At 44.4% G+C, this 27,402-nt stretch overlaps 1 protein-coding gene across 2 annotated transcripts in view; it reads left to right on the top strand.

Annotated features, from left to right (window-relative positions):
- Positions 1-27,402, top strand: part of FAM135B (family with sequence similarity 135 member B) — a 348,914-nt gene that overhangs the window by 73,105 nt on the left and 248,407 nt on the right. For both annotated transcript variants that reach the window (XM_034763663.1, XM_034763664.1), the window contains exon 2: positions 26,039-26,134. In XM_034763663.1, coding sequence (XP_034619554.1) covers positions 26,058-26,134 — 77 coding nt within the window. In that variant the 5' untranslated portion in view covers positions 26,039-26,057. The remainder of the gene's footprint in view (positions 1-26,038; positions 26,135-27,402) is intronic.

The following is a 27,402-nucleotide window of genomic DNA, read 5'->3' as shown; positions in this document are numbered from 1 at the left end:
TGCCCTCACAGGAGGAGTTCAATGCTTTGTAAAATGAGACCCCGGGGCAGGTGTACTGCATCAGTATTTTGGAGAAGAATCCTCCACAAAAGATCCAATTACGGCAGGAAGTGATATGGATGATTCATAGAATTTTTTTACAGAATCATAGGAGTGGAAGGGACCTCGAGATGTCATCTAATCCAGTCCCCTGCACTCATGGCAGGACTAAGTATTATCTAGATCATCCCTGACAGGTTTGTCTAACCTGCTCTTAAATCTCCATGATGGAAATTCCACAACATCCCTAAGCAATTTATTCCAGTGCTTAACCACCCTGACAGGAAGCTTTTCCTAATGCCCAACCTAAACCTCCCTTGCTGCAATTTAAGCCCATTGCTTCTTGTCCTATCCTCAGAGGTTAAGAAGAACAATTTTTCTCCCTTCTCCTTTTAACAACCTTTTACATACTTGAAAAGTTACCATGTCTTCTCTTTTCCAGATTTAAAAAAAAAAAAAGCATTTTAAAAAAATCTTCTCTCATAGGTCATGTTTTCTAGACCTTTAACCCTTTTTGTTGCTTTTCTCTGGACTTTCTCCAATTTGTCCGCATCGTTCCTGAAATGTGGCGCCCAGAACCAGACACCCTACTCCAGTGGAGGCCTGATCAGTGCCTAAGTGTTGCTTCTGACTGAGTCAATTATGAACCCAATGCCTCTCCATGGTGGGCTGGGCTATTGTGCTACATAGAGGTAGTGTCATTCAGAACGAATCTAAAACCCAGATCTTGACCATTTGTTGTCATTGTGCACAAATTTCTTCTTGCAAGGGTTAGACATGTTTTAACCCCAGAATCCTGTCCTTACAGCAACTTGAGTAATGGTATTCCTCCCCGCTTATATTTCCTCTGCAGTTTGGATTGGATAGTCTATTCTTCCTGAATTTGTAGCCTAGCTGCTGTGTTGGGTGAAGGGACAACCATTACAGCTAGGTGAAATATTATTTGCCTGTTCCTGAGGTTGCTCCAATTTCAGTACTGCTTTGCAAATTTATGAAAACATTTTTGAATACATTTTGCTTATTTTAAGCTGTTAGGCTCACGGTGGAACAATGCCAATTTTTCAACATGTCCTTCTCAAATTTTGAGGTAGGCTGCTCACTGTGATTGGTCGTTTAGATCACATGGCATTGGTTCTGTTCCCTTAATTCACCGAGCTTACGCTGTGTGGTCAGGAGGGTTAGCAGGAGCCATTTTGACTTGCGTGCTGTGCCACCTGAGTGCAGAAAAGCTTTGGTGGCACCCGTAGACAAGAGCATCCAGGGACTTGAAGCTGAGTGGTGGCCTTATCTGCTGTACAATAACTGATACGTTGTTCATCCACAAAGATGCCAGAAGTGGTAGCAGACTACCAGTCCTTTGATTTAGCAAGTAGGATTGTGGAGAAAGAGCTAGGAGGAATCCAAATTCTGAACCTTTTTGTGCTCTGAAGCTTTTAAAGTTCCCCTCTTTCTAAAATGAGATCTAGTTTAGCAGTGGTGGGTCTGTTTTCCCATGTCATTTGGCTATGGTTGGGCTGGTGCTTGGCTGTTTTTTTGCTCCCCCATGGTGACCGTGTACATATCAATCATTCTTTGAGCATGCAGCCTTGTTTGTTTGCAGATTATAATTAGGGGAGTGTGTGTGTTTCTGGATAAAATAACGAACAGTTAAAAAGAGCACAAAAGCTACCAAGTGAACTAGAAAAGCTGCCATCAGCTGAGATGATAAATGAAACGACTAGTGGCTCCGAATAGTAAATAGTTACAGTACCCCAGGAGCACTCAGGCACTGAAATGTACAATATTGCTGAGGATGCTAATGAAATGCATCCCCTTGGCTTCATAATGTTGTTTCTTACAAGGAGGAGAACCTAATCCTGTCATGCTGCTGTAGCTCTCTTCAGAGAGAAGGTTCTGGAAAAAAAACATCTCCCCCATTCTACTTGTCAGGAAGTGTGGCTCAACAGCGTGCCGGAGGGGGCAGCAGGGTGGGCATAAGATGGAAGAAAACTCCACCAAAGAGTTTTGAGAGTGTTGGGTAAAAGTTACAGGGCCTGATCATCTGCTGCAGAGCGAGAGTCATGGGAGGCTCCGTCTGCTAGCTGCTGTTCATGGAGATTTCTCCCCAGTTGTTCCATCAGGATGTCCGCTCTCCCTTGTAATAGGCCATGGAGCACCCCATAAACCCTGCAGATTTCGGTACTGCCCTACACTCTGCTGCCACGCTGCCCCCAGAACCCCCGCCCTTAAGGTGGAATCCCTGCAGTGGAGAAGGGGGGTGGGAGTGGAAGGATAATGCAGCCTGTTGTAATGCCTTTCTGCTCTAGCCTTTGAGGGGCCCAGGGGAGGAGTATGACTGTCCCTGCCCCAGCTCTCTGCTCTGTCCCTGGCCTGACTTCTCAACCCATAATTCCCTTGCTCATGGTTTGGGGGATGGAGGGATGCCATTGCAGCGACAGCTGAGGGTCTGTGCATATTAGAGTCCCCTCCACTCATGGTTCTGGTGGGAATGATGGGGCCCAAAATTAAGGCTAAGATTTTGTCACTCATATTTTTAGTAAAAGTCATGGACAGGTCACCCAGGCTTCCATGAATTTTTCTTTATTGCCTATGACCTATCAGTGACTTTTACTAAAAATATGCATGACAATGGAGTTGCAGGCTCCTCACACCACCCTGGGGGGCCCAGCTCAGAGCTGCAGGGTCCCCCCACCACCCATGGCTCGAAGCTCAGGGCACCTCTGCCGCGTGCGGTGGCCAGGAGCTCTAGGGGCCAGTTCCCAGCCGCCATGGGTGGCGGGGGGGGACCCTGCAGCTCCTAGGCACTGGGGGCTCAAGTCACGGAGGTCTCCGGAAGTCACTGATTCCATGACAAAATCGCAGCCGTACCCATAATTAGCAAATGGTCCTGAGTACACACAACCCAGTGATGAGAACTTGGGGTCAGAGTCTAATATCTCTCGCGTGGAATAGTATCTCACTCCATTATGGTCTCATTGAAGTCAATTGATGATGGTGCTACACATTGTAAGGGTACAAGGAACTGGCCTTTTAATAACATTGCTGCAGAGTAAAAACAGCTGAGCTCTCAGATCAGCCGTTCTCAAATATAGCCTAATCCCCCAGATAATAACTTGGCCTTGAGCCCCAATTGAAAGGGCAACATTTTTTGCTGTGCGCAAGCTGTCCACACCGATGCATGTGACTCTCATGTGGGCGTAGTGCTTTTAGCAACAGAATTGTCTCTGGTTTTGGCAAGCAAAGTCGCCTGTGGCTATTTCACACTTCAGGCTGCCATCTGCACAGATTTGACAAATGAAATGTGTTACAGTTTGGTGCTTGGAAGGGAGATCTCCCAGGGAAGCCCGGGGTGGCTTAACAGGAAGTCGTGCTGGTGACTCAGGAGTTGGCTTCCCACCTCTCACTTGGAGCTGCATGTCTGTGCTCTCCAGATTCACACAATTGAGTGCCACAGACCATTTTGGAAAGCACTGTACCTGTCCAGGAATGAGTGACGTCGACACACAGAAGAAGTCAGGGTGTTGGAATTTTTGTCTAGTGACTTGAGAGAGATGTGATTTGTAGACCCTACTTGTCTGTGACTTGGCTGGGTGAGCGTGAGCTCTCTGTGCTTGAGAATTCAGCAGCACAGCCTAAGGGCAACTGCAGACCCTAGCAGTCAGCTAGCCAAACAGGAACCTTCCACATACAGAAGGGTACATGTTGCCTGTGTAGGCCTGCCCCTTCTTCCGTGGAGCCATGGGAGTTCCAGTACCGAGGAACTCACTGTGGAGGAGAGAACAGGATTTTCCCCAAGTGCCAGGACTGTCAGGAAACCTACCCCCGGAAGTGTGGCTGGGCCCAGCTGTATAGATTTAGAGGTCTCCCAACACACTGTAGACCTGATCCTGCAAGCAGGTACTAACTCACAAAGTGCCATTTATTTTATAGAGTGAATAAACACTATTCTTGTAGGAGCTGACCCAGTGAGAGGGTGGTGCACAGAGGTGTCTGTGGTAGCTGGCATTAGAAGTCCTGCTCTCCTGTTCAGAAAGGAGGAAGTATTAATGTAAGGGTACGTCTACACTACCTGCTGGATCGGTGGTAATGATCGATCTATTGGGGATCGATTTTATCGCCTGTAGTGTAGACGCGAAAAATCGATCCCCGAGCAATCTCCCGTCGACTGCTGAACTCCAGCTTGGCGAGAGGCGGAAGCAAAGTTGATGGGGGTGCCACGGCTGTCGATCCAGCGCCACGAGGATGCAAAGTAAGTAATTTTAATTCAATCTAAGATATGTCGACTTCAGCTATGCTATTCTCGTAGCTGAAGTTGCATATCTTAGATCGATCCCCCCCTCCCTAGTGTAGACCAGGACTAAGAAACTGCCTTTTTGCCTGGCACACAGTCTGCAAGACCGAAGTACAACTTCATCCCTTTGTTGAAATTCATTTAGGTGCTGGGTTAACTCGCAGTTTCAGCTCTGCCCAGGGGAAATTCTTGTTTTGAACAGACTCCACAAAGCCTGGTTAGATCAGTCCGCTTCACTTCAAGACCTTGGTCCCAGGCCTAGCTGCAACTCCCTGGATGTGTCACAGGAAGTGGAAGGTCAAGACATACCATGCAACATAAGGATCAGACTTCCATTTTGTTTGTGAACCATTTGATTTCCCTCTGGCTGCAAGCCAAAATCTGGTGCAGTTGTGTCAATTTAGTCCCCAGCACTTCAGACACATGTCAACAATCTGATTTACGGCTCTGCATATCTTATTGCTTGTACTTGCGTCATTCTGAAACCAATGCCTGCCCAAAAAACCAATACCATCATGGGAGCTCCCCACTCCCGGAAAATGTTCCTATCCCTAGTGGGAGGTCAGCTCACTCCCTGGGTCTTTTAAGCAGGGCTTTGGAGCGGAGCACGGAGCAGCTCCGGAGCAGTGGAGTTGCAAGTTTTTGCCTGGAGCTGGAGCAGAGCCGGAGCACAGCTCCAAAGCCCTGCTTTTAAGAGTCCAGTTTATAGTCCCCTGGTCTCTAGGGTTACCACACGTCCCATTTTGGCCAGGACAGTCCCATTTTTTAAGCCCTATCCCGGCCGTCCCGAGTTTTGTTTTTTGTGTTTTGTTTTTTTTGCGGGGGGAGGCAAAAGTGGGCATTTGTCCCATTTGCTCTTGGCAATTTGATCAGTTTGCAAGAGGAAGTGCAACAAATGCCCACTTTTGTTAAAGAAGTGAGGTGCGGGGAGATGAGCGGTGATGCCATCCTCGCAGGGGGAGGGGAGGCGGGACTCAGGTGGGGGGCACGCGGGGCTCAAGTGAGCAGCGATGCCAGCCCCAGCCTTTGAGAAATATGGTTACCTTATCTAGTATGTGTTTTGCTGATTGCCCAAGCCCTGCCTGCCCCGTGTGTGGGGAGGGGGGCTTGGCCCAGCCGTGTGCGGGGGAGGGGTGGGGCTCGGGCGAGTCCTGTGGGAGGGGACCTCAGGTGATCGGCTCGAGCCTGTCCCCCATGGAGTCCCATTTCCCTTTGGGAAATATGGTCACCCTACTTGTCTCTAGTCCCTGGTGGCACTTCATAGGTCGCTAGCTGGAAGCAGCCCTTCAGGGCTTTTGCTCATATCAGTCGGGTAGTGCCAGTCTGCACTAAACTGAAGGGTGAATGGAAGGGTTAGCAACAGCTTCAGGCTGAGATCCCCTTGCTCCCGGAGCTAAGGAGCAGACCCTGGCATCCTCCCTCCTCCTGGGAAAAACTCCCCCACAGTTGTGTCCAGACTTCCTCTTTTGAGGCTTCACTTCCCCAGGTGGAACACGTTTTGATAAGTGTGCCTAACTGAGGCTGCCTTAGTGCAAGAATGCTTGATAGCCTTTTCACTAGTGGGATGGAAGTGTGTCCCATCAGGCCTGTGAATTGTTTCCAGTCCCTGCATTGGGGAATGCCATTTCACACACAACGGTATTTCAAAGATCACAGGCATTGTGAGTATTTTAAATTAATTTTCAGGGATTTTTAGTTTACATTAATTACCAATTTAGGAACCTAACAGTAAAATTTCTCAGCTTACCTACTTTATTCTCTTTTTCTTCTGCACATACTAATAGTATTTATATTCCAATAGCACCTAATCAGGTCTCCCTGTTGCGCCGGCCGCTTTTACAAACAAAATAAAGAACAGTCCTTCCCCCAAGTAGCCTACCATAAAAAAAGGTGAGACAAACCAGGTGGATGAAACCAACGGGCAGATGGGGAAGGAGGATCGGGTAACAATAAATAGCAGTAGCACTAATCCTAGCAACCATAGCTCACCACTCATCGAGTGGTCTGATTCTTTCTCGGTGAAAGACAGCGTAGCATTGCTTGATGTAGTGTCGTCTTTGGGCCCAATTCAACAAGCACTACTGGACACAATGCTTGCTAGCGTGAGAAGCCCCATTGGCTGTAAAGGAACATAGAAACATCACACCCTGTAGTAAAGAGTTACAGAATTTGTCCCTGTGAGAATGAGCTAGTACACATGCGCGTGCACACATGAAAAGAACGTTATTAAGGTTGCAAAGTCAAGCACTGGAAAGTTAAGAGATGGGAGGAGCTGCGAGAGAATTCCGTTCTCTAGCACAGTATTCAACTGCCGTAACCATGACACGGTTGTTTAACTTCCCCTGTCTCAGTTATTACACATCTACCAGTTTCTGCAAGAAATGAAATGGGTCTTCCACATAATCTCCCTCATTGTGCAGCCCTTAGTCACTCCCACAGCAGGTTTATCCTGTGGAGAAAATTTTTGTATGTGATCATGTAATTAAAGACCGTCATGCATATGTGCATGGGGGAGAGGGGGGAATTAAGGATGCACTTGTGACAGATTTCTGTTACTAATCTGCCTGAGGTGTCAGGTGGTCAGGCTCAGGCCGCAGGATCGTTAGGGGAGGAGATGACGGAGCACACCAAGTGACTGAGTTTTAAAGCTTTATTAATAAAATAACAGCAGAGAGTGCTGGGGGTTCATCCCGTCACTCAGAGGAAGGAAGAAAGCGTTAGTGCCCCAAGCCCTAACCCACTTTCATACTCACACATGCACTGCCAAGCCTGGGTGTAACGTATGAAGAACGGGGGGAAGAGGTGGATGGGAGTTCTGTCCTGTGCACAGGTCGCCTGGGGTCCGCTGTTGATCTCTGACTTGCTTCACTTCTCAGGAGGGTTTTAAGTCCTGGGATCTTTGGGGGCATTTCGTTCAGGGACCTCTGTCCCCCGTGCTTTTTGTACCAGTCCAAACCAGCTTTCTGCGGTGTCCTCCGCTTTCCCAAAACACACCAGCTTCAGGGACGCCAGTCTCTGTTTTTCCCCCCACTGGCCTCCGTCGTCTCACTCTTTTTCGCAGCCCCTGCAGGTCTGTTCAGCTGAATCCTCCTTTCTCATGTCTGGTCGGGGTTGGAAACCAGGCCCCCTCCTTTCTTGGCGGGTAGTCGAGAGTCGGTTGTGTGTCGTGGCCTTGGGTTGCAGTCAGCGTTTTATCTTCAGACCTAGCTGGAGCGTTGAGTTAACCCATTCTCTTCTCTCTTCCTCCCCCCTCGGCCTCTCGCAACCTGCAAAGAAATATTTCACTCCACACCCACACTGTCAACCCTTCCTGAAATTCTTTCCAGTGCATCTCAAAGCATTGGCAATATACAATGCTGGTGCTTACCCAGGGGACCCTATGGGGGGGCAATTTTATTGTGATACACTGGCAACCTTGATACTGGCATTTTCTAACTTGACTTGAGTGCTAGACTTTGCTTCCTTAATGTTCTTTCCACATAGGTTTCTATGTGTTATTTCTTAAGCTTTTAAAAAAGGAAAAAATAGTCCACGTGGCATCATACCACAGAGACCTCTGCCATTTGAGCTAATAACTGACCGCAAGAGTATGTTGTCATGTGCTATGTGGACCAGTGCTACAGGGGAATGGGACACTTTACCAGAGAGATTCACAGATACAGTATTTGCTCACAGCAGAAGAATGTTGAGACTCATGAATCTTGGGTTCTATTCCAGGCTCTGGATGCGAGTTTTCTCTATTGGACACAGAATTTTCTGCCTGTGTCCCCAAAATTTGACTCTGCCCCCCCCCCCCTGTGCCTCAGTCCTGTCTCTTCCTCACCCATGGCTCATCATCCTAGTACGAGTCTTCTGGCCCAGCCAGTCATAGTCTCCCCATCCACACTCTCCTTGCTAGTCTTAGGTCCTTCCTCATCTAATCTCTTTTCTTCCTTCTTGGATTCCAGTAGTACTCCCTGCCCATGTTCCTTAATCCCATTGGCTTTCTGTTCCAGTCTTCCTCTTCAGGCTCCTCATCCTAATCTCCATACCTAGCCCAGCCCAATTATCCACCCACAGACTTTCTCTTCATACTCCTCTCCTGCACTTCCATCTGCCCAGCTGGGTCCCAGTCTTTCACTCTTGGCTTCTAGTCCTATCTGTTTCCCCTCAGTCCATCATTCTCCTTCCCCCATTTCCCTCCTTGTCTCCTAGTTCCAGTCCCCTTGCCCAGCCAACCCTGGTTTCTCACCCAACCAGACAGCCTTTAGTTCTAGGTCCTTATCTGCCCTGCCCTCTGTCTGTTTGTCCCAATCTACTTCGCCCTGCCCCCACAGGTCTGTCTCCTGTCCCCTCTGTGTTTGAATTAGGCAGCCTCCTCCTCCCCTGCTGATTGGGCTGCTCAGGGGAGTCACTAGGAGCACAGGAGATTGGGGAACAGAGACACTTTCTGGTGCCCAAATGTAACCCAAAGCCGCAATTGCAGGGAAGGTCCTGATCAGTGCTAGGCTACAGTGTGCCAAGTGTGGATGGAATGCTACCAGCCTGGCCTATTAAGTAAGTGTGCGTGTGTGTGAGAGACACTATATATAAATGGGGGTGGGGGTTTGTGTGTGTGTGTGTGTGTGTGTGTGTGTATATATGTAAATGAGCATCACTAGCGATGCCAGCACACTTGTCAGAATAGGTCTTGATTATTAATTTTTTGTTCCTTTGTATTGGTTGGATGGCTACATCCACAGCAGCAAAGCCAGGGTATTGTAGGCTCATACATGGATAGAGTGTGAGGGTTCTTTTTTTCATTCGTATACACACAGCACTGATATTGAATATATACACCACATTCTGCCCTTACAACATATATAACCCCTTTGAAGTTGGTGAAAGTGAGAACAGAATTTGGCCCGTAGGTGTTTAGAATCCAGTGGATACTTCTTTCAATGAAAATATTTTTAGGCTGTTGATGTGATGAGACTAAACTGACTTTCATGAACTTTTGCTTGGATTATCCGGAAGGTACTCAAAGCACAGCAATATGACATTTAACGTCAGCAGTTTTGGAAAGCAAGTGAAACAGAATACCTTGTCTAAGTGAAACCCTAGAGTGAATTTAGCCTGGCGAAATGTGTCATTACTCAGCTTGATGTTTGACAAAGGCATCATGTTTAAAAACCCCTTGTTCTTCTTCAAGTACTGGCCCTTATGGGTATGCATGCACTCCATGTGCCCGGAGATGGAGAATTTTGAAACCAGCATCTGTTGGTCCTCACATGCGCCCTGGCTAACCCCGTGCCTCAGACCAAGAAGATAAAGGGCAAGGCAGACTGACCACCTCTCCAGTTCCTTCTCACTGCCACATGAAGCTTCAGCTGTATTCATTTATCACTAAATAGCTTTAGAAGTTTTGGGAGTTGAAAGTTTTATCTAATAGTTTATGCCTTATAGTTAGTTTTAGGTTAGTTAGTTACCTTTCCAACCTGGTGAGCGCCCCCATATCCTGTTTGGTTACTGAACTATACGCAGGACTCAGGGCTTCAAAATTTGTGCCTCCTGCCCATGCTCCTTCTACTTCAGCGATGACCACTAATGCTGCTTGTACTGCCTTGGGTAAGTCCACATCATGGCAAGGTGCAGTATCTGTCATTCGTTCCCCCACCGTGCCTGGGAAGTGCAGGAACTTTGCCTTAGGAAGCACCCAACAGAAAAGGCCACGAGATTGCAGTTGGACCCAGGCTGGGGTATTTCCCCCTCTCCCAAGCTACATTGGCCTGATTCAGCAAAGAGTGCACCTTCTGCCCAACTCAGAAACAAGGGGGTCTACTGCCACAGAGCATTCAGTGGGGACTTGATGGGAGAGCTGGGAGAAGCTTCATAAGCATGAGAGTAAATTCTCTTCCAAATCCACTTTAAAGAAGTCTAATTCAGTCCTGCCTAAACAGAACAAGTCTCTAAGCTCAGCCCAAGAGAATTTAGGATGTACGAAGTCTCAGAGACATTACAAGAAAGGCCATAAGTCTGGGGCTCCCCGGTACTGGATCGCAAGCTGGTGGTGTGATATAACAGTGTCCAAGCCACACATCCTTCTCTTACTTGAGTACTGCTTATCAGTCACTCACAGTGAACTACACATTGGGACCAGCACTTGAAGAAGAGTACATTACTCTATAGTAACCAGGAGTTCTTCCAGATGTGTGGTCCCTCTGTTTTCCACAACCCACTCTCCTTCCCCTCAGCTTCAGATTGTCTTTTCTTTCCTGGTAGAGAAGGAACTGGAGAGGTCCACCCTCCCCTTTATCTTCTTGGTCCGAGGCACAAGGTAAGCAAGGGTGCATGTGTGGACCAACAGACACCACTTTCAAAATTCTCCAGCTCTGGGTTTGTAGTAATCCATCTCCATCAAAGAGCCGCATTACTATAAGGTAAGTAACTTTCTCTTTAAATATGCCATGGAATTTTTCAAGACTGAAAATTGGAATGCAGTTAATATTGTGCCAAGAAAAGCTGTTTTCCAGTGGTTGCCCATATAGTCACTACAAATAATAATTATTATTATTAATTAAAATGGATATGTGATAGCACCTAGGAGCCCAATTCATGGACCAGGACCCCACTGTGTTAGGTGCTGTACAAACACAGAATAAAAAGAGAGCTCCTGCTTCAGAGATTACAGGCTAAGTATAAGACAGGCGGTTGAAACAGATGGGAAGTACAAGGAAACATGGAGAGAATGGCATTTTCCCAAATAAGGAGTTACTTCATCTTAGATGGCAAGGTGTGAGAACTGTTGGCAAATTCTGACCATTTAATAGTGTCTAAAATGTGCTGTAAATGAATGCATGACTCTTGTTGATGGACTTTATGGTCCTGAGTAGACTTGGGTGACATTTTTTGATCAAAACCTTTGTTCAGAAACGAATGCAGATTGGACCAAACTGAAACAATTCACAAATTTGTGTCGACTTCGCTGAATTGGTTAGGTTAAAAAAAAAAAAAACAACAAAACCCACCCTAAACAAAAACTTAAAAAAAAATCAAAATGTTTCATTTTAAAAAAATGCTGAAATGACACGTTTCAATTTTTGATTCAAAATGACTTTGTTTTCAAAGAATTTTAATTTTATTTAGAAAAATTAGAAAGCTCAAAATTTAAAACAAAGCATGTTACGTTGGGTCGAACAAAACATTTTGTTTGACCCAGAATATTTTTTTTTAACTTCTCAGAGCTGTTAGTAAACCAAAAAAAATAGTTATTTGCACAGCTCTGGTCCTAAGACTGTCCAGGGGCGTGCCAGAAAAAGATCCCTTTACTGCAAGGGAACGGTAAGGAAGAGACATGACATAACTGAAGATCTGGGCTCAATGGATGCTCCGCAGCAGTGAAAATCAGGCCAATGATTTTTAACTGTAAATGTGCACATAGGTGCTTTGGGACTTGTTGTAAGAGTAATTTCTTTTTTCTTTCTTTCTTTTTTTTGGAGGGGGGGAAGAGTCGCAAGGGAGGAGAATCATGTGACAGTCCAGATGGAGGTCTGTTACCGCTTTTCTCCTTGTATTCTACCACCTCCTCGCCTTTCTGCATTTTCCCTGCTGTTCCATTTTGTGGGCAATAGCAGCAGCAGCTTAATATTATTTACTATAAGCAGATGCTGAGTTGATGTCAAGACTGCTGCATGAAAAGAGCATGCTGAGTGAGACTAATTGGGGCTGGCATTCATTCTTTATGTCAAATTATCTGACCTAAATTTATATATGCAGTGTTTGCTGTAGCCATACGGGTCCTAGGATATTAGAGAGACACGGTGAATGAGGTAATATCTTTTAATGGACTAACTTCTTGTTGGTGAGAGAGACAAGCTTTTGGCCTTCCACAGAGCTTTTCTTCATGTCGAAAGTTTGTCTTTTACCTCACCAACCTTATCTCTCTGACTTACATTTACCTAAATCTCCCTTGCTGCAATTTAAGCCCATTATTTCTTGGCATGTCCTCAGTGGATAAGGAGAACAATTTATCACCCTCCTCTTTATAGCAGCCTTTTCCATACTTGAAAACTTTTATGATGTCCCCCTCCTCGGTCTTCTCTTCTCCAGACTAAACAAACCAATTTTTTTTTGTAGATCATGTTTTCTAGATCTTTAATGATTTTAGTTGCTCTCTGTTTTCTCCAGTTAGTCCACACCTTTCCTGAAGTGTGGTGTCCAGAACTGGACACAGTACTCCAGTTGAGGCCTTATCAGTGCTGAGTAGAATGGAAGAATTACTACTTGTGTTGTGCTTACAACATTCCTGCTAATGCATCCCAGAATGATTGCTTTTATTTTTTGCAACACTGTTACATTGTTGACTCATATTTAGTTTGTGATCCACCATATCTCCCAGATTCTTTTCTGAAATACTCCTTCCTAGGCATTCATTTCCCATTTTGTATTTGTGCAACTGATTATTCCTAAGTGGAGTACTTTGCATTTGCCTGATGGAATTTCATCCTATCTATTTCAGACAACTTCTCCAGTTTGTCAAGATCATTTTGAATTCTAATTCTGTCCTCCAAAGCACTTTCTATGCCCCCAGCTTCCTATTATTCACAAACATTATAAATGTATTCTCTATGCCACTATCTAAATCATTTCTGAATCAGTCAACATGGATTCACCAAGGGCAAGTCATGCCTGACCAACCTGATTGCCTTCTATGATGGGATAACTGGCTCTGTGGATATGGGGAAAGCAGTGGATGTGATTATACCTTGACTTTAGCAAAGCCTTTGATACGGTCTCCCACAGTATTCTTGCCAGCAAGTTAAAAAAGCATGGATTGGATTAATGGACTTTAAAGTGTCTAGAAAGCTGGCTAAATTGTGGGGCTCAATGGGTAGTGATCAATGGCTCGATGTCTAGTTGGCAGCTGGTATCAAGCGGAGTGCCTCAGGGGTCAGTCCTGGTGCTGGTTTTGTTCGACATCTTTATTAATGATCTAGATCGGGGTCGGCAACCTTTCAGAAGTGGAGTGCCGAGTCTTCATTTATTCACTCTAATTTAAGGTTTCGCTTGCCAGTCATACATTTTAACGTTTTTAGAAGGTCTCTTTCTATAAGTCTATAATATAGAACTAAACTATTGTTGTATGTAAAGTAAATAAGGGTTTTTAAATGTTTAAGAAGCTTCATTTAAAATTAAAATGCAGAGCCCCCTGGACCGGTGGCCAGGACCTGGGCAGTGTGAGTGCCGCTGAAAATCAGCTCCTGTGCCGCCTTCGGCATGTGTGCCATAGGTTGCCTACCCCTGATCTAGATGATGAGATGGATTGCACCCACAGTAAGTTCGCCGATGACCCTAAGCTTGTGGGAGAGGTAGATACGCTGGAGGGTAGGGATAGGGTCCAGAGTGATCTAGACAAATTGGAGGATTGGGCCTAAAGAAATCTGATGAGGTTCAACAAGGACAAGTGCAGAGACCTGCACTTAGGACGGAAGAATCCCATGCACCACTACAGGCTGGGGACTGACAGGCTAAGCAGCAGTTCTGCAGAAAAGGACCTGGGGATTACAGTGGACAAGAAGCTGGATATGAGTCAGCAGTGTGCCCTTGTTGCCAAGAAGGCCAACGACATATTGGGCTGTATTAGTTGGAGCATTGCCAGCAGATTGAGGGAAGTGATTATTCCCCTCTATTTGGCACTGATGAGGCCACACCTGGAGTTTTGCGTCCAGTTTTGGGGCCCCCCACTACAGAAAAAATGTGGACAAATTGGAGAGAGTCCAGCGGAGGGCAACAAAAATGATTAGGGGGCTGGGGCACATGACTTATGAGGAAAGGCAGAGGGAACTGGGCTTATTTAGTCTGCAGAAGAGAAGAGTGAGGAGGGATTTGATAGGATCCCTTCAAGGAGGGAGCCTTCAACTAGCTGAAGGGGGGTTCCAAAGAGGATGGAACTCGGCTGTTCTCAGTGGTGGCAGATGACAGAACAAGAAGCATGGTTCAAGTTGCAGTGGGGGAGGTCTAGGTTGGATATTAGGAAATACTATTTCACTAGGAGGGTGGTGAAGCATTGGAATGGGCTACCTAGGGAGGTGGTGGAATCTCCATCCTTAGAGGTTTTTAAGGCCCAGCTTGATAAAGCCCTGGCTGGGATGATTTAGTTGGTGTTGGCCCTGCTTTGAGCAGGGGGGTTGGAGTAGATGACCTCCTGAGGTCTCGTCCAACCCTAATCTTCTATGATTCTATGAAGATATTGAATAGTCTTGAACCCAGGACAGATCTCTATGGGATCAATACGCCTTTCCAGCTTGACAGTGAACCATTGACCTTTACATGTTTTTCCAACGAGTTGTGCACCAATTTTATAGTAGGTTTGTCTAGACTATATTTCTCTAGTTTGCTTACAAGAAGGTCATGTGAGACAGTGTCAGTAGTCTTACTAAATTAAAGATACATCACATCTACTACTTCCTCCCAATCCTCAATGCTTGTTACCCTGTCAAAGAATGGTATTAGTTTGGTTTGCGTGATTTGTTCTTGACATATCCCTGTTGATTATTATTTATCACCTTATTGTCTTCTAGATGCTTACAAATTGATTATTTGCTCCGTTATCTTTCTGTATACCAAGTTAAGCTGACTGGTCTGTAATTCACTGAGTTGGCCTTATTCCCTTTCTTTATAGATAGGTACTATATTTGACCTCTTCCAGTCCTCTAGGATCAATCCCATCCTCCACAAGTTCTCAAATAATCACTAATGACTCAGATTTCTTCAGCCATTAAGTATTTTAGGATGTATTTCATCCTGCCTACTTGAAGACATTTAACTTGTCCAAGTAATTCTTAACTTCTCGCCCTATTTGAGTCTCAGATCCTTTCCCTATTTATACTGATGTTCATTATGTTAGTCATCTGATCACTGGAACTTTAATTGTGAAAACTAAAACAAAAAGGTATTTACCACTTCAGCCATTGCTGTGTTTTCTGTTCCCCTCCTCTCTGAGTAATGGACCTTCTGTGTCCTTGGTCTTCCTTAAAAATCTTGTTACCTTTCATGTCCCTAACAAGTTTAATCTCATTTTGTGCGTTGGCCTTTCTAATTTTGTCCCTACATGGTTTTATTTATTTATTTATCCTTTGTAATTTGACCTGGTTTTCACTTTTTGTTTTGCTCATTTTTGAGTTTTAGGTTGTTGATCTCCTGGTTCAGCCAGGGTGGTATCCTACCATGTTTCCTGTCTTTCCCACGTGTTGGGACAGTTTGCTCATGCACACTTAATCATGTCTCTTTTAAAAAAAAAAAAAAAAAAAAAAAAAAAAAGTCTAACTTTCCTGAACTCTTCTTTCCCTTAGATTTTCTTCCCAGCTGATCTAACCTACCAATTCTCTGAGTTTGCTAAAGTCTCATTTCTTGAAGTCCATTGTCTTTATTCTGCCATTTTTTCCCTCCTACCATTCCTTAGAATCATGAACTCTATCATTTCATAATCAATTTCACCCAAACTGCCTTCCACCTTCAAATTCTCAACCATTTCCATTCTGTTTGTCAGAATCAAATCTAGGAGAGCCTCTTCCCTACTCGTGTTTGCCACGTTCCATAATAAAAATTTGTCTCAGTGCATTCCCAGAATATATTGCATAATCTGTGCCCTACTGTATTGTTTTCCCAACAGATATCTGGGTAGATGAAGGCTCCCATACCGCCAGTAATTTTGGATAATTTTGCTAGTTAGTTTAAAAAGAAACCTCATCCGCCTCTTCTTCCTGGCTAGGTGGCCTATAGTAGACCCTTACCATGATATCACGCTTGTTTTTTACCCCTTTTATCCTTACCCAAAGACTTTCAACAAATCTGTCTCCCACTTCTGTCTCAGTCTCAGTGCAAGTGTATACATCTTTGATATACAAAGCAACACCTCCTCCCTTTTTTCTGCTGCTTTTCCTTCCTGAACAAGCTGTACTCTTTTTATATATATATATACCAATATTCCAGTTATGTGAGTTATGTGATAATCTGTCCACACAGCCATGCATTCATCTCCAAGATGGGTCTGCCTCTGCCTGGGCCTCTACCCTTGACTGGAAGGATTGATGAGAACACCACCTATGCCCCAACTATCACCCTCTCTCCTAGAGCCCCCTAGTCACTTCTGATTGGTTCAGGGTTATAACTTGAAGTATCATTAATGCCCATGTGGATGAGCAGCATGGGGTTAGTAGTCAGAAGGCCGGATGATCCTTGGCAATCCTTTCTCAGTGTCTCTATAATAGGCCCCACACTTGCAGCATACCTATAAGGATGCCTCTGTCCCCTTTAGAAAAGAGTCACAGACCACCACTGCCCTTCATTTACTCTGAGTGGTGTCCATGATCCTCCTAGTTTGGGGGTATGTGGCATCTCCTCCTCCACCTTTTTGGGGGAGATTCGTCATCCCTCATTGCCAGGGCAGCATACCAGTTTCTTTATCTTTATGGACGGTGGGTTGGGAGCAGGTGTGGAGCACAGTCTGCATCCAGAAGTCGCCAGCAGCCAGTTTCCTCCTTGTGTTGAAGCCATTTCCTCCACCCCTGGTGGTGCTACTGCGGTTCTCTCCAACTGGCTTGCTTCCTCAAGCTTGATGGTCTCCATATGCATATTTTCAATGAGTTCCTGACAATGACCGCTGACGTTAGTTCTGGAACTGTTCAGTATTGACCTACCAAAACCTCTGGCAGAACCTGGGTTTTCTTTGGAGATTTACCACTCAACTGAATAGCCTTTGATTTGCTAATCTCAGAGGATAATCTAAGTAATGGGTTCTCAATTTAGAGATTGCCAATAGGTTTCAGACCATCATGATCACACTTTATTGCTAGATGCAGGTGTACGGGCATTATCCCAACACTTCTTGTAGAGTAATGACATGGAGCAAATTGAGAATCTTTGAGCTAGATCATGAGTTTGGGATTTTGTGGATTCCAAGTGGATTGGGAAAAGGTAAAATATGGAGGCAAAATTATAACCGTGAAAATGTTGACATCTATAAATGACTTGTATCCTTTCTTGAATACTTTTTAATTCAATATCTTTCTTGGTTTTTGAATCACTATTTCCCTTTTTTAAGGGATGTTTGTTGTTTTACTCCTACATCACCAACTTTATTTTCTATAATAGAAATCAACAAGCCTTGGGAAAAATTACTCACTTTTTTTGTGCTGTTTTTTTTTGAAAATAGGTTTGATATGGCTCATGAAGAAACCAATTTTGATTTCCCAGGAATGCAGAACAGCAGACCTGAAAAGTTTTTTGAAATAATAAAGTGTGTTGGCTCTTCAGAGAATAAAAACAAACGTTTAACAATTAAACTGGTATACTTGTGAAAGAAACAAGCGTGTTTTGTGGATGATATGGCAGGATAAGGTCATGTGCCTTGTATTCATTTATATATAACTACCGGTGGGGGTGTGTGCGTGTGCATGTATATGTGTGTGTGTGTGTGTGTATATATATGTATATAATGTGTGTGTGTATATAATTTCCTGCCCTGCAAATTAAAGAAATAATTCAAGGGCATGTTGCAGGCTGGAACTTCTACAAAACAATAGGAACAGTTACCTGCAGCTATCCCCTCTTGTGCTGTGATCCCATTACAGTCCACAACCTAAACAGGCAAATATATCGATGGAAGACCTACACTATTAATCCTTGATACTTTTGAGTCAGTGCAGAATATTAAAGGGCACAATGTAGCTCCAGATGCTGTGTTTTTCAGAGCACACATCAAATTTAAATCCAGAATAGTTGTGGCCATTTAAAAAAAAAAGAAAAAGTGGCTAATTCTTGTGTCCTGGCTAAATTCAAAACTGGGTCAGTACACTGCAGTCAGCTTTGCTTGCATAGATTATTCTGTTATAGATTCGCTAGGAGGCTGAGTTACTTGGCCTAGGCAACAGAAGGAATTAAGGTCAGGAGTGGTATTAAAAGTCCAGAAAACCCAAATGCCAGAGCTGTATGTAGGCCATTCTCCGCTTTCTTTTTTTAAGGGTATTTCATAGTTTATTCTTCAACTATTCATCTAATAATAATTGCAAGGCCTGGCATTGCTATTCTTTATCATTCAAATAAGGGCAGGTATTACCATGTGCCCTGAGTACTCTACTGTTCTTTGTCCTTAGCCATGTTTTAGTATCTGAATATGTTATACCTTGTCGTATTCAAAATGTTGGAAATAAAATAACATGGCTGACATAATTTAAAGGTGATTAATATATGCTACTACTATAACAAAGGCTCCACCTCCCCTGTACTAACGATGCCCGTGGGTTCATGGACATGAAGATGATGTCAAGTATCAGGGGGTAGCCGTGTTAGTCTGTATCTACAAAAACAACAAGGAGTCTGGTGGCACCTTAAAGACTAACATTTATTTGGGCATAAGCTTCAGATGCATCTGAAGAAGTGAGGTTTTTACCCACGAAAGCTTATGCCCAAATAAATCTTAGTCTTTACGGTGCCACCAGACTCCTTGTTGTTTATGAGGATGACGTGTAATAGAAGTGCTTACTGGCCTCTCTGATTGCTCTGAATCAAAATAACTCACCTGCTTCTGGGGCATCTTGATTCAATAGTGACTTTAGAGTCTCCTGGGACCCATTTCACTTGAGAAAAGGCAAATGATAGAAAAACTAAAAGGAATTAAAAAGAAAATTTTACTTCACCTTGAATGGTCCCTTGAAATATGTTAACTACTTATGCTAAACAATCTGTCCTACCTCGTATTTAGTTGTGATGCTCTGAGTAGGTTGCCTGGACCTGAAGAACATCTCTGTGTAAGCTCAAAAGTTTCTCTCTCTCTCTCTCTCTCTCACCAACAGAAGTTGGTCCAATAAAAGATATTACCTCAGCCATCTCACTTTGTTTCTCTAAAAAGAAAAGACATTTAATCTATTTTCACCTTTCCCCAACACTTTATTCTAACTGACGGTTTCTGAGTTTGAGTCACAATTGCCCAATTTTTCAGAGGCTGTTTATTATTTTGCTCCTGTGTCGCTGACTTTATTCATATCTATGCTAGGAGCAGATATGTACGGAGAAGAGAGTAATGCAGTTTCACCGTGACTTTTTTTTATAAACACAATTTGTAGCTTTTAAAAAAACTTAAATTCCCTCCCCCATCTTGCAAATATCAGCTTCCCAGGGAACCCATAACAAAATACAGTGTGTTCTAAATGTAGAAAGAGCAGGGAATGTATTATGGAGACTCACTTCTAAGATGTGCTGTGCTTCTTTAGGAACACAGCTGGGTTCCCTTCTTTAAACTTTGCCCTAAACGAATGCGTCTAGGTGTATGAGTCATTGCTTTCTCTGGGAAGGTGTTTTTATTTTGCTCTTTTGTCCCCGACTTTCTGATGAATGCTGTGATGGAATCAGACAAGCATGGCCAAAGCACTGAGGAAATGTCTGGTTTATTTTTTTTGGCCAAGAATACATGCAGAACGCTGGCCAGATTTATAATCTGCTGGGGGCGGTAAACAAGTTTTATGTTGTAGTAGACTAGCTTCTGAAAGTAAATCAAAGTAGGGGCCTGATCCTGCAACCCTCACTAGTGTGATTAGTACCATCAAGCTAATGGGGTTCTTAAGAGTCCTGTGAGGACTGTGGCATCCAGCCCTTAGGATATTACTCTCTATAATACAGTAGTGCTACTGGGCCAAATTCTGTCCTCAGTGACACGCAATATATTTCCACTGAAATCAACATCCAACGAAGTGCTCTGAATCATGGTTGTTGCAGTTACGATTTCTTTAGTTTATCAATGCATATAGCTCAATCAGATGGTTGTCCTACCAAAATAAGTAGTATAACTTAGTATAACCAAACAGCCAGCGACTAAACATTGCATATGGCAAGGGCCAATGAGCATGAACACAAAAGCATAATATTTTGGCCAAATAATGCAACTTTATCATAACTTAAACAACCACCACCAGTCCTCAAAGGCAACCTGGTCCAGCATACAGATTAAGACATGCTATCATTTGCAGAAGATGTCCAGATTTCCAGCGTGGGGAGACCCCACTCCTATCTTCATCCACTCCATTTTAACAGCATGAAGGGGAATCTAACCCTTGTGGGCAGGACAAATTGCCCAGATTTGTGAGCCTGTAAATAAATCATAAATTAATAAAACCATGACAACCTGGGCCCCTGTGTTGTGCAGATTTTGCCAGCACAGCACAGCCAGTGCAGTTGCCTGAAACATCAAGTGGAACGTACTGAGACCAATGAACCATAGACCCTGAAATGTAACTCATCCAGCTTATTCTCCATTGCCATTAATCTCTAAAGCTATGTCTCCACTGAAGAGTGAATTCAATTAATAATTTGAGTGATGTCCCAAACTTGACTCTTGTCCACACTCGCAAACCCTTAACTCAGGTGTCATGGTGCTTTTAACTTGAGTTTGCAGGCCCAAGGGCTGGGGAGTTGTATAGGCTAAAACTCAAGTGAGTACAATGTGACAGCTGCTAAAACAGCCACTCCGTAGTCTGAGTGCGGACTAGCTCCCACCTGCGTGCTTCTGTGCCTTTCCACAATTTCCCTGTGTGCCCAGAAAGGACAGAAGTTCTCCTGCGGTTCAGTAGGAATGAATTCACAGAGCATCCATCTCAATTTACTGCAGTACAGAGAAACATGGGATGTGGCCCCAGAAGTCTTAGCACCATACATGAGCGAATGCAATGCCAGTGTGCATACAGCAATTGTAGTGTTAGTTCACAGTGTGGCCTCTCTCCCTAACGCGAGGCTAACTTTAGACATACCCTCAGGGAGCGAGTGTGGGATACTCACAAGCTCTAGGGGAGTAGCAGAGAGAGGCCTACTTCTGTCCAGTGCTCTCTTTATGGGCAATACTCCACCAGCCAATCCGAACTCGGAGGTGCTCGGACTGATCAATGGCAGCCTCGCTAATGAGGGAGGGCTGCCATTGGCAGGCCTGTCCCCCATGTCACGTCACCAGGTGGGTTGCCTTGTGCCTGCTTTATTCTTGTTCTGAAACTTTAGTGGGGCATGTAGTGCTTAGTTTAAAGCACTCGAGGTGCTGTCCAACAGAGAGGTGCCCAGGGGCATTCCCTAAACACTCATCGGTTGTCTTAGATAAGTATGTGACATATCTTCAATATTGGCAATATTCCCTACGGCACTGCAAATCCTAATGTCATATGTCGGCCTTCGGTAACAGCACAATCGGCAAGGGAGCTACTTTACTTTTAGGTAATGCTCGTTTAGCTAACTACTCTGTGATACGTTTGGCCTAAAATGTCCCAAGTGGTTAGTGAGTATGGGTGCCTCTATTTTTTGAGTGCCCAACTTTAAGTACCTTATTTTCAAAGGACCTGTGTTCATCGTGTTTTGAAAATTGGGTCCCTTTAAGGATAAGTCAGGTGCAGCACCCAAAATCATTTTGAACATGTATTCCTTTTTCTTCAAGCTATGTGACTTTAGCTCTTCTCTGGGTCGATCGTTTGTGCTATTGGTGCACGCCACTGAAGTATCTTTGACAAACATAACTTTTATGTTTTTTTTAAACCCTACCGAGGGTTTTATCAAGAGTAAAATGAGGGTGGGCCATTCTTGGTACAGTTTTAGAAAACTAGATAAGGTACAAATTACATTAGCTCTGCCAGAGCGTAACACTGAGTTTACCTTCACTGCACCTGAATTTTACTGGAAATCATTATGACATAACACTGACTTGACTAATACATTTGTTTCCTTACCTTGGAGGTATATATTAAAAAAAATGGAAAGTTTGGCAATTATTTTATTTATATATAATATAAATTGCATAGTTGTAGCTCTTGTCAGTCTGGAATCACTGTCTGCAATGCATCGTTTTCCAGTGGAGGAAATAAAGCTCAGCAAAGTGCCTTTTGAAAAATGAGATTGCTTGAGAGGGGAAGGCGTTAAGAAAAAATATAGTGTTTAAATCATCAGTGAAATAAAAAGCCAGTCACCTGGAAAACATATAGCCAGGAGTGGGCAACCAAACTTATCAGGTCTCCTGATTTGAAAATATACAACATCAGAATCTTGCCCTGCCTTGCATTGATGTTTTGGAGTGGGTGGGAGGCATTTAGCGCACCTTTGTGCATGATACAAATGAACATAATAGTCTGAAGAGAGAGAGAGAGAGAGAGTCTCCCCTATTGCAGAAGCTGGGCAGAATTCCAAACTAGAGCCCCTCTTTTAGGTGCTGGAATGGAGGGTGCTGGGGGGTGTGTGTGGGGGTGCTGCTGCTCCCCCTGGCTTGAAGTGGTTTCCATCATATACAGGGTTTACAGTTTGGATCAATGGCTCTGGGCACCCCCCCACTATACAAATTGTTCTGGAAGCTCTGGTCCCTTTGGATGCAAAATGGAAAGCCTGCCAATGCACCCACTACTACTCCGTGGCACCAGAACGTCAGGCAGACTTTCCCACCTCCCCGGTCATGTACAGTAGACAGCTATCTACGCTCAGACTGATGCTCACGAGCCATCCTTCTTTGCACTTACACTCTGCTCCTCTATCTAAGACCACTATGTACATGTGAAGTAAACCAATCTGGTGGCTATATTTGAGACATTCTATACCTGGGGGGAGCGTCCTGGAACCCCCATATTCCTCATTTTTATATAATCGTGATCTTACATATAAAGCATGCCTTGTGAGGTATCAGGGGAAAGGTCATGATCTGCTGAAAGTCATTTCTCTACCCATATATGTATCTCATTAATGCATATGAAGTTGTGAGAATTGTGTTGTATGGTTGTCACTAAAACATGCTGCAAGTTGGGGAATCAGCCAGATATTAGCCCCCCAGAGGCAACAGCAAGGAAAGTAAACAACACCCGGGCAGGGTATCAATCAGCCCGTCAACAACCATTGTCCAGCAAGGGAGCTACAATGCAATGACTCACCTGCATGAGGCCACACCAGGGGAAAAAAAAAGGGAAGAAGGAGGATCCGGGGAACTACAGGCCAGTCAGCCTCACCTCAGTCCCTGGAAAAATTATGGAGCAGGTCCTCAAGGAATCAATTATGAAACATTTAGAGGAGAGGAAAGTGATCAGGAACAGTCAGCATGGATTCACGAAGGGGAAGTCGTGCCTGACTAACCTAATTGCCTTCTATGATGAGATAACTGGCTCTGTGGATGAGGGGAAAGCAGTGGATGTGTTATTTCTTGACTTTAGCAAAGCTTTTGATACGGTCTCCCACAGTATTCTTGCCACCAAGTTAAAGAAGTATGGGCTGGATGAATGGACTGTAAGGTGGATAGAAAGCTGGCTAGATCGTCGGGCTCAACGGGTAGTGATCAATGGCTCCATGTCTAGTTGGCAGCCGGTTTCAAGTGGAGTGCCCCAAGGGTCGGTCCTGGGGCCGGTTTTGTTTAATATCTTTATTAATGATCTGGAGGATGGTGTGGACTGCACTCTCAGCAAGTTTGCAGATGACACTAAACTAGGAGGCGTGGTAGATACACTAGAGGGTAGGGATCGGATACAGAGGGACCTAGACAAATTAGAGGATTGGGCAGAAAAAAACCTGATGAGGTTCAACAAGGACAAGTGCAGAGTCCTGCACTTAGGACGGAAGAATCCCATGCACTGCTACAGACTAGGGACCGAATGGCTAGGTAGCAGTTCTGCTGAAAAGGACCTAGGGGTCACAGTGGACGAGAAGCTGGATATGAGTCAACAGTGTGCTCTTGTTGCCAAGAAGGCTAACGGCATTTTGGGCTGTATAAGTAGGGGCATTGCCAGCAGATCGAGGAACGTGATCGTTCCCCTTTATTCGACATTGGTGAGGCCTCATCTGGAATACTGTGTCCAGTTTTGGGCCCCACACTACAAGAAGGATGTGGAAAAATTGGAAAGAGTCCAGCGGAGGGCAACAAAAATGATTAGGGGTCTGGAGCACATGACTTATGAGGAGAGGCTGAGAGAACTGGGATTGTTTAGTCTCCAGAAGAGAAGAATGAGGGGGGATTTGATAGCAGCCTTCAACTACCTGAAGGGGGGTTCCAAAGAGGATGGAGCTCGGCTGTTCTCAGTGGTGGCAGATGACAGAACAAGGAGCAATGGTCTCAAGTTGCAGTGGGGGAGGTCCAGGTTGGATATCAGGAAAAACTATTTCACTAGGAGGGTGGTGAAACACTGGAATGCGTTACCTAGGGAGGTGGTGGAGTCTCCTTCCTTGGAGGTTTTTAAGGCCCGGCTTGACAAAGCCCTGGCTGGGATGATTTAGCTGGGAATTGGTCCTGCTTTGAGCAGGGGGTTGGACTAGATGACCTCTTGAGGTCCCTTCCAACTCTGATATTCTATGATTCTATGATTCTATGATAATTGCTCAACCTTATCTGGAGACTTAGCAATGTCCCCCAGACATGCCTGGACTTGTGTTTTCCAAGCACGTGGACTGGGGGTATAAAACAGACACAGAGGACACATATTGGGCCCTTCTCCTGTCCCCACCTACGCTGCAAACAACTAAGACACTGAGAAAAAGACAAGACTACAACAGAGGAGATTGGCCCAGGTTTAAGGAACAAACCTGTATATTAAGGATTGCAATATCCAGAGGGGTGAGAAAAACTGCTTAATCTAGATGTTGCCCAGGCTAATAGGGTTGAGAGTTTAGACTGCATGCTTATATTTTATTTTATTTTGGTAACTAACTCTGACTTTTTGCCTAACACTTAATATCACTTAAATTTTATCTTTGGTCGTCAATACATTTGTTTAACTGTTTATCTTTACCAGAGAGTTTGCCTAAAGTGTTTGGTAATCTGGTCAGGTTTGCAAAGGCTGGTGTAGGCCCACTTTCCATTGATGAAGTGGTGAACCAATTAATGAATCTGCACTGCTCGTCTTGAGCAGTGCCAGACAGTATATTCCTGAGGTACAGTGCTGGAAGCGGGGGGGATTTGGTTCTGGTGCCTTTCTCTGGGTGATTCATGAGTGACTCTGGGAGCATTAATGCAATCTAGCTGGGTGTGGGGCTCCACGTGCTGTTGTGTTGAGTGATCACAGCACCTGGAGGGGTTTGCTGCTGGTCACTAGCAAGGCATTGTGAGAGACAGCCCAGCCTGGAGAGAGTTAAGAGGGCACAATCCCAGGTTGCACCCTGGGGGTCCTGTCACAATCTTGTCCGTGACAGCTGTGATACAGACTAATTTTCCTGCCCAAAAGAGCTTACGTGGCAATCCCTGCCATTCATTATTTCTGGAGTTAGTTCTGTTCCATGTGAAATCTCCCTTCCTTGTCTTTGATAAGTGCCTTGGTGGGAGAGGGCACAGGGGATGGGAGCAAGAGAACTCTGTACCGCTGTCGTGTTTGGCTGGAGACTGAATTTTCCATTCTCTAAAATGGGTCTAACAACATCTCTCTTTCCCCCCAGGAACATTGAGAGAGCTTGGAAAGCACTCAGAGGTTCTAGGCTGAAGGACACTATGTACATTTCAATGATTATGATATAGCCTAATGTAGCATTATTGCTGCATCCTCAGGCTGTCTTTGTCTTTTATGACTCACCAGCATGACGTGGATAGGGCTGTTATCATTGAAAAGCCTGAACAGAGTCCATTGATTTCAGTATAAAGACTCCCATTGAGTTCACTGGGTCATGGATGAAGCCCAAAGTGCTGAAGCAAGATGTAGGAACTTAAGTGAATTTGTTATTAAGCAAACTGTTCAGCATGTTTAAAATACCTGTTTGTGTTTCATTTAGGTGATGACCTGAAAAGATCATGTCTGAGGTACAGGGAACGGTCGAGTTTTCTGTTGAACTACACAAATTCCACAATGTGGATCTCTTCCAGAGAGGGTGAGTTTGGAGCTTCCATCAGTTTTTAGCTGCTTGTATAATGTCCATTTAAGGAAAGGACCTAGACTCTGAAATAAGTTGCTTCCTGCTAATGCAGTTATACTTCATGTAATCTGGTGGTGGGGGGTATCATTAGTCTTTCCTCTCAGTCAAGGAAGCTGGAAGCATGTTATTTCCTCTTATCTGTAAAGTCTGACTGCCTGAATTATAAAAACAATGTGTTTATAAAACTAGATCAAATGGATTTAACCAGCTGCTTAAGCTTAGGCACAGTGACTGCTTTAACTCTCTTGGGTTAGCGCTGATCTTCCAACATGAATGACAGTTGTGCTCCGTGTCTTTTCCTTCCTGCTTCATGTTAAATAGTGCTCACTTTGGGGTCATAAATGTAGTTGCTCTATTTTCCTATAATGGAGTTTAATGGAACTCTACTAATTCACTTTTAGAATTGGAACACTGAGTATTTGTTACATCCTGTATCTAATATTTAGAAGCTTTGGTTCTATTAACCTCCATGTATTATAAGCCCACTGTGGTTTTAAAATCAATGCTTCAGAAGAAGGGGCAACTTCCAGTAAACTTATTTAACTTTTCCCCTGGACCTTGCCTGGTGGTAGAGGCATGGCAAATATGTGGCTACTAAATGGTGGTAGCCTCTTCTAAAGATTGCATGGTGACTGGGCTTCTAGTGGCTATTATTAGATCACAGGTGTATTCTGTGATTTCTTTCATCAGGGCCAGGGACCTATATTGAAGGTCTGCTTAAGGTTACCAGTGGAACTGGATAGGTTCAGACAGCCCTGAGGGTGTGGACTTTGTTGCTAATTGACTATTCTATTGCGGGTCTGCTGGAATATTTATTTTTTGTCAGTGAGTTTTCATATACTGACTCAGAAATGCCCTCTACCTAGCTGCAACTCCACCCCCCCATGTCAGTGGATGGCAGATGACTTGGATATGCAGGTAACTGATAGTGTTACCTGAACTGTGAAACTGCTCCAGGTGTAGGATAGTTTAGCTAATCAGAGCTGTCTCCACCGGAAAATGGAATATAATTTTTCATAGAATCATAGAATCATAGAATATCAGGGTTGGAAGGGACCTCAAGAGGTCATCTAGTCCAACCCCCTGCTCAAAGCAGGACCAATTCCCAACTAAATCATCCCAGCCAGGGCTTTGTCAAGCCGGGCCTTAAAAACCTCCAAGGAAGGAGACTCCACCACCTCCCTAGGTAACGCATTCCAGTGCATTTTTCTTACTATGATGAA

The sequence above is a fragment of the Trachemys scripta genome, chromosome 2 (genome assembly GCF_013100865.1).
Source record: "Trachemys scripta elegans isolate TJP31775 chromosome 2, CAS_Tse_1.0, whole genome shotgun sequence".
Classification (NCBI taxonomy): domain Eukaryota; kingdom Metazoa; phylum Chordata; order Testudines; family Emydidae; genus Trachemys; species Trachemys scripta.
The sequence above is the reverse complement of the archived record's forward strand: the minus strand, read 5'-3'. Positions and strand labels throughout refer to the sequence as shown.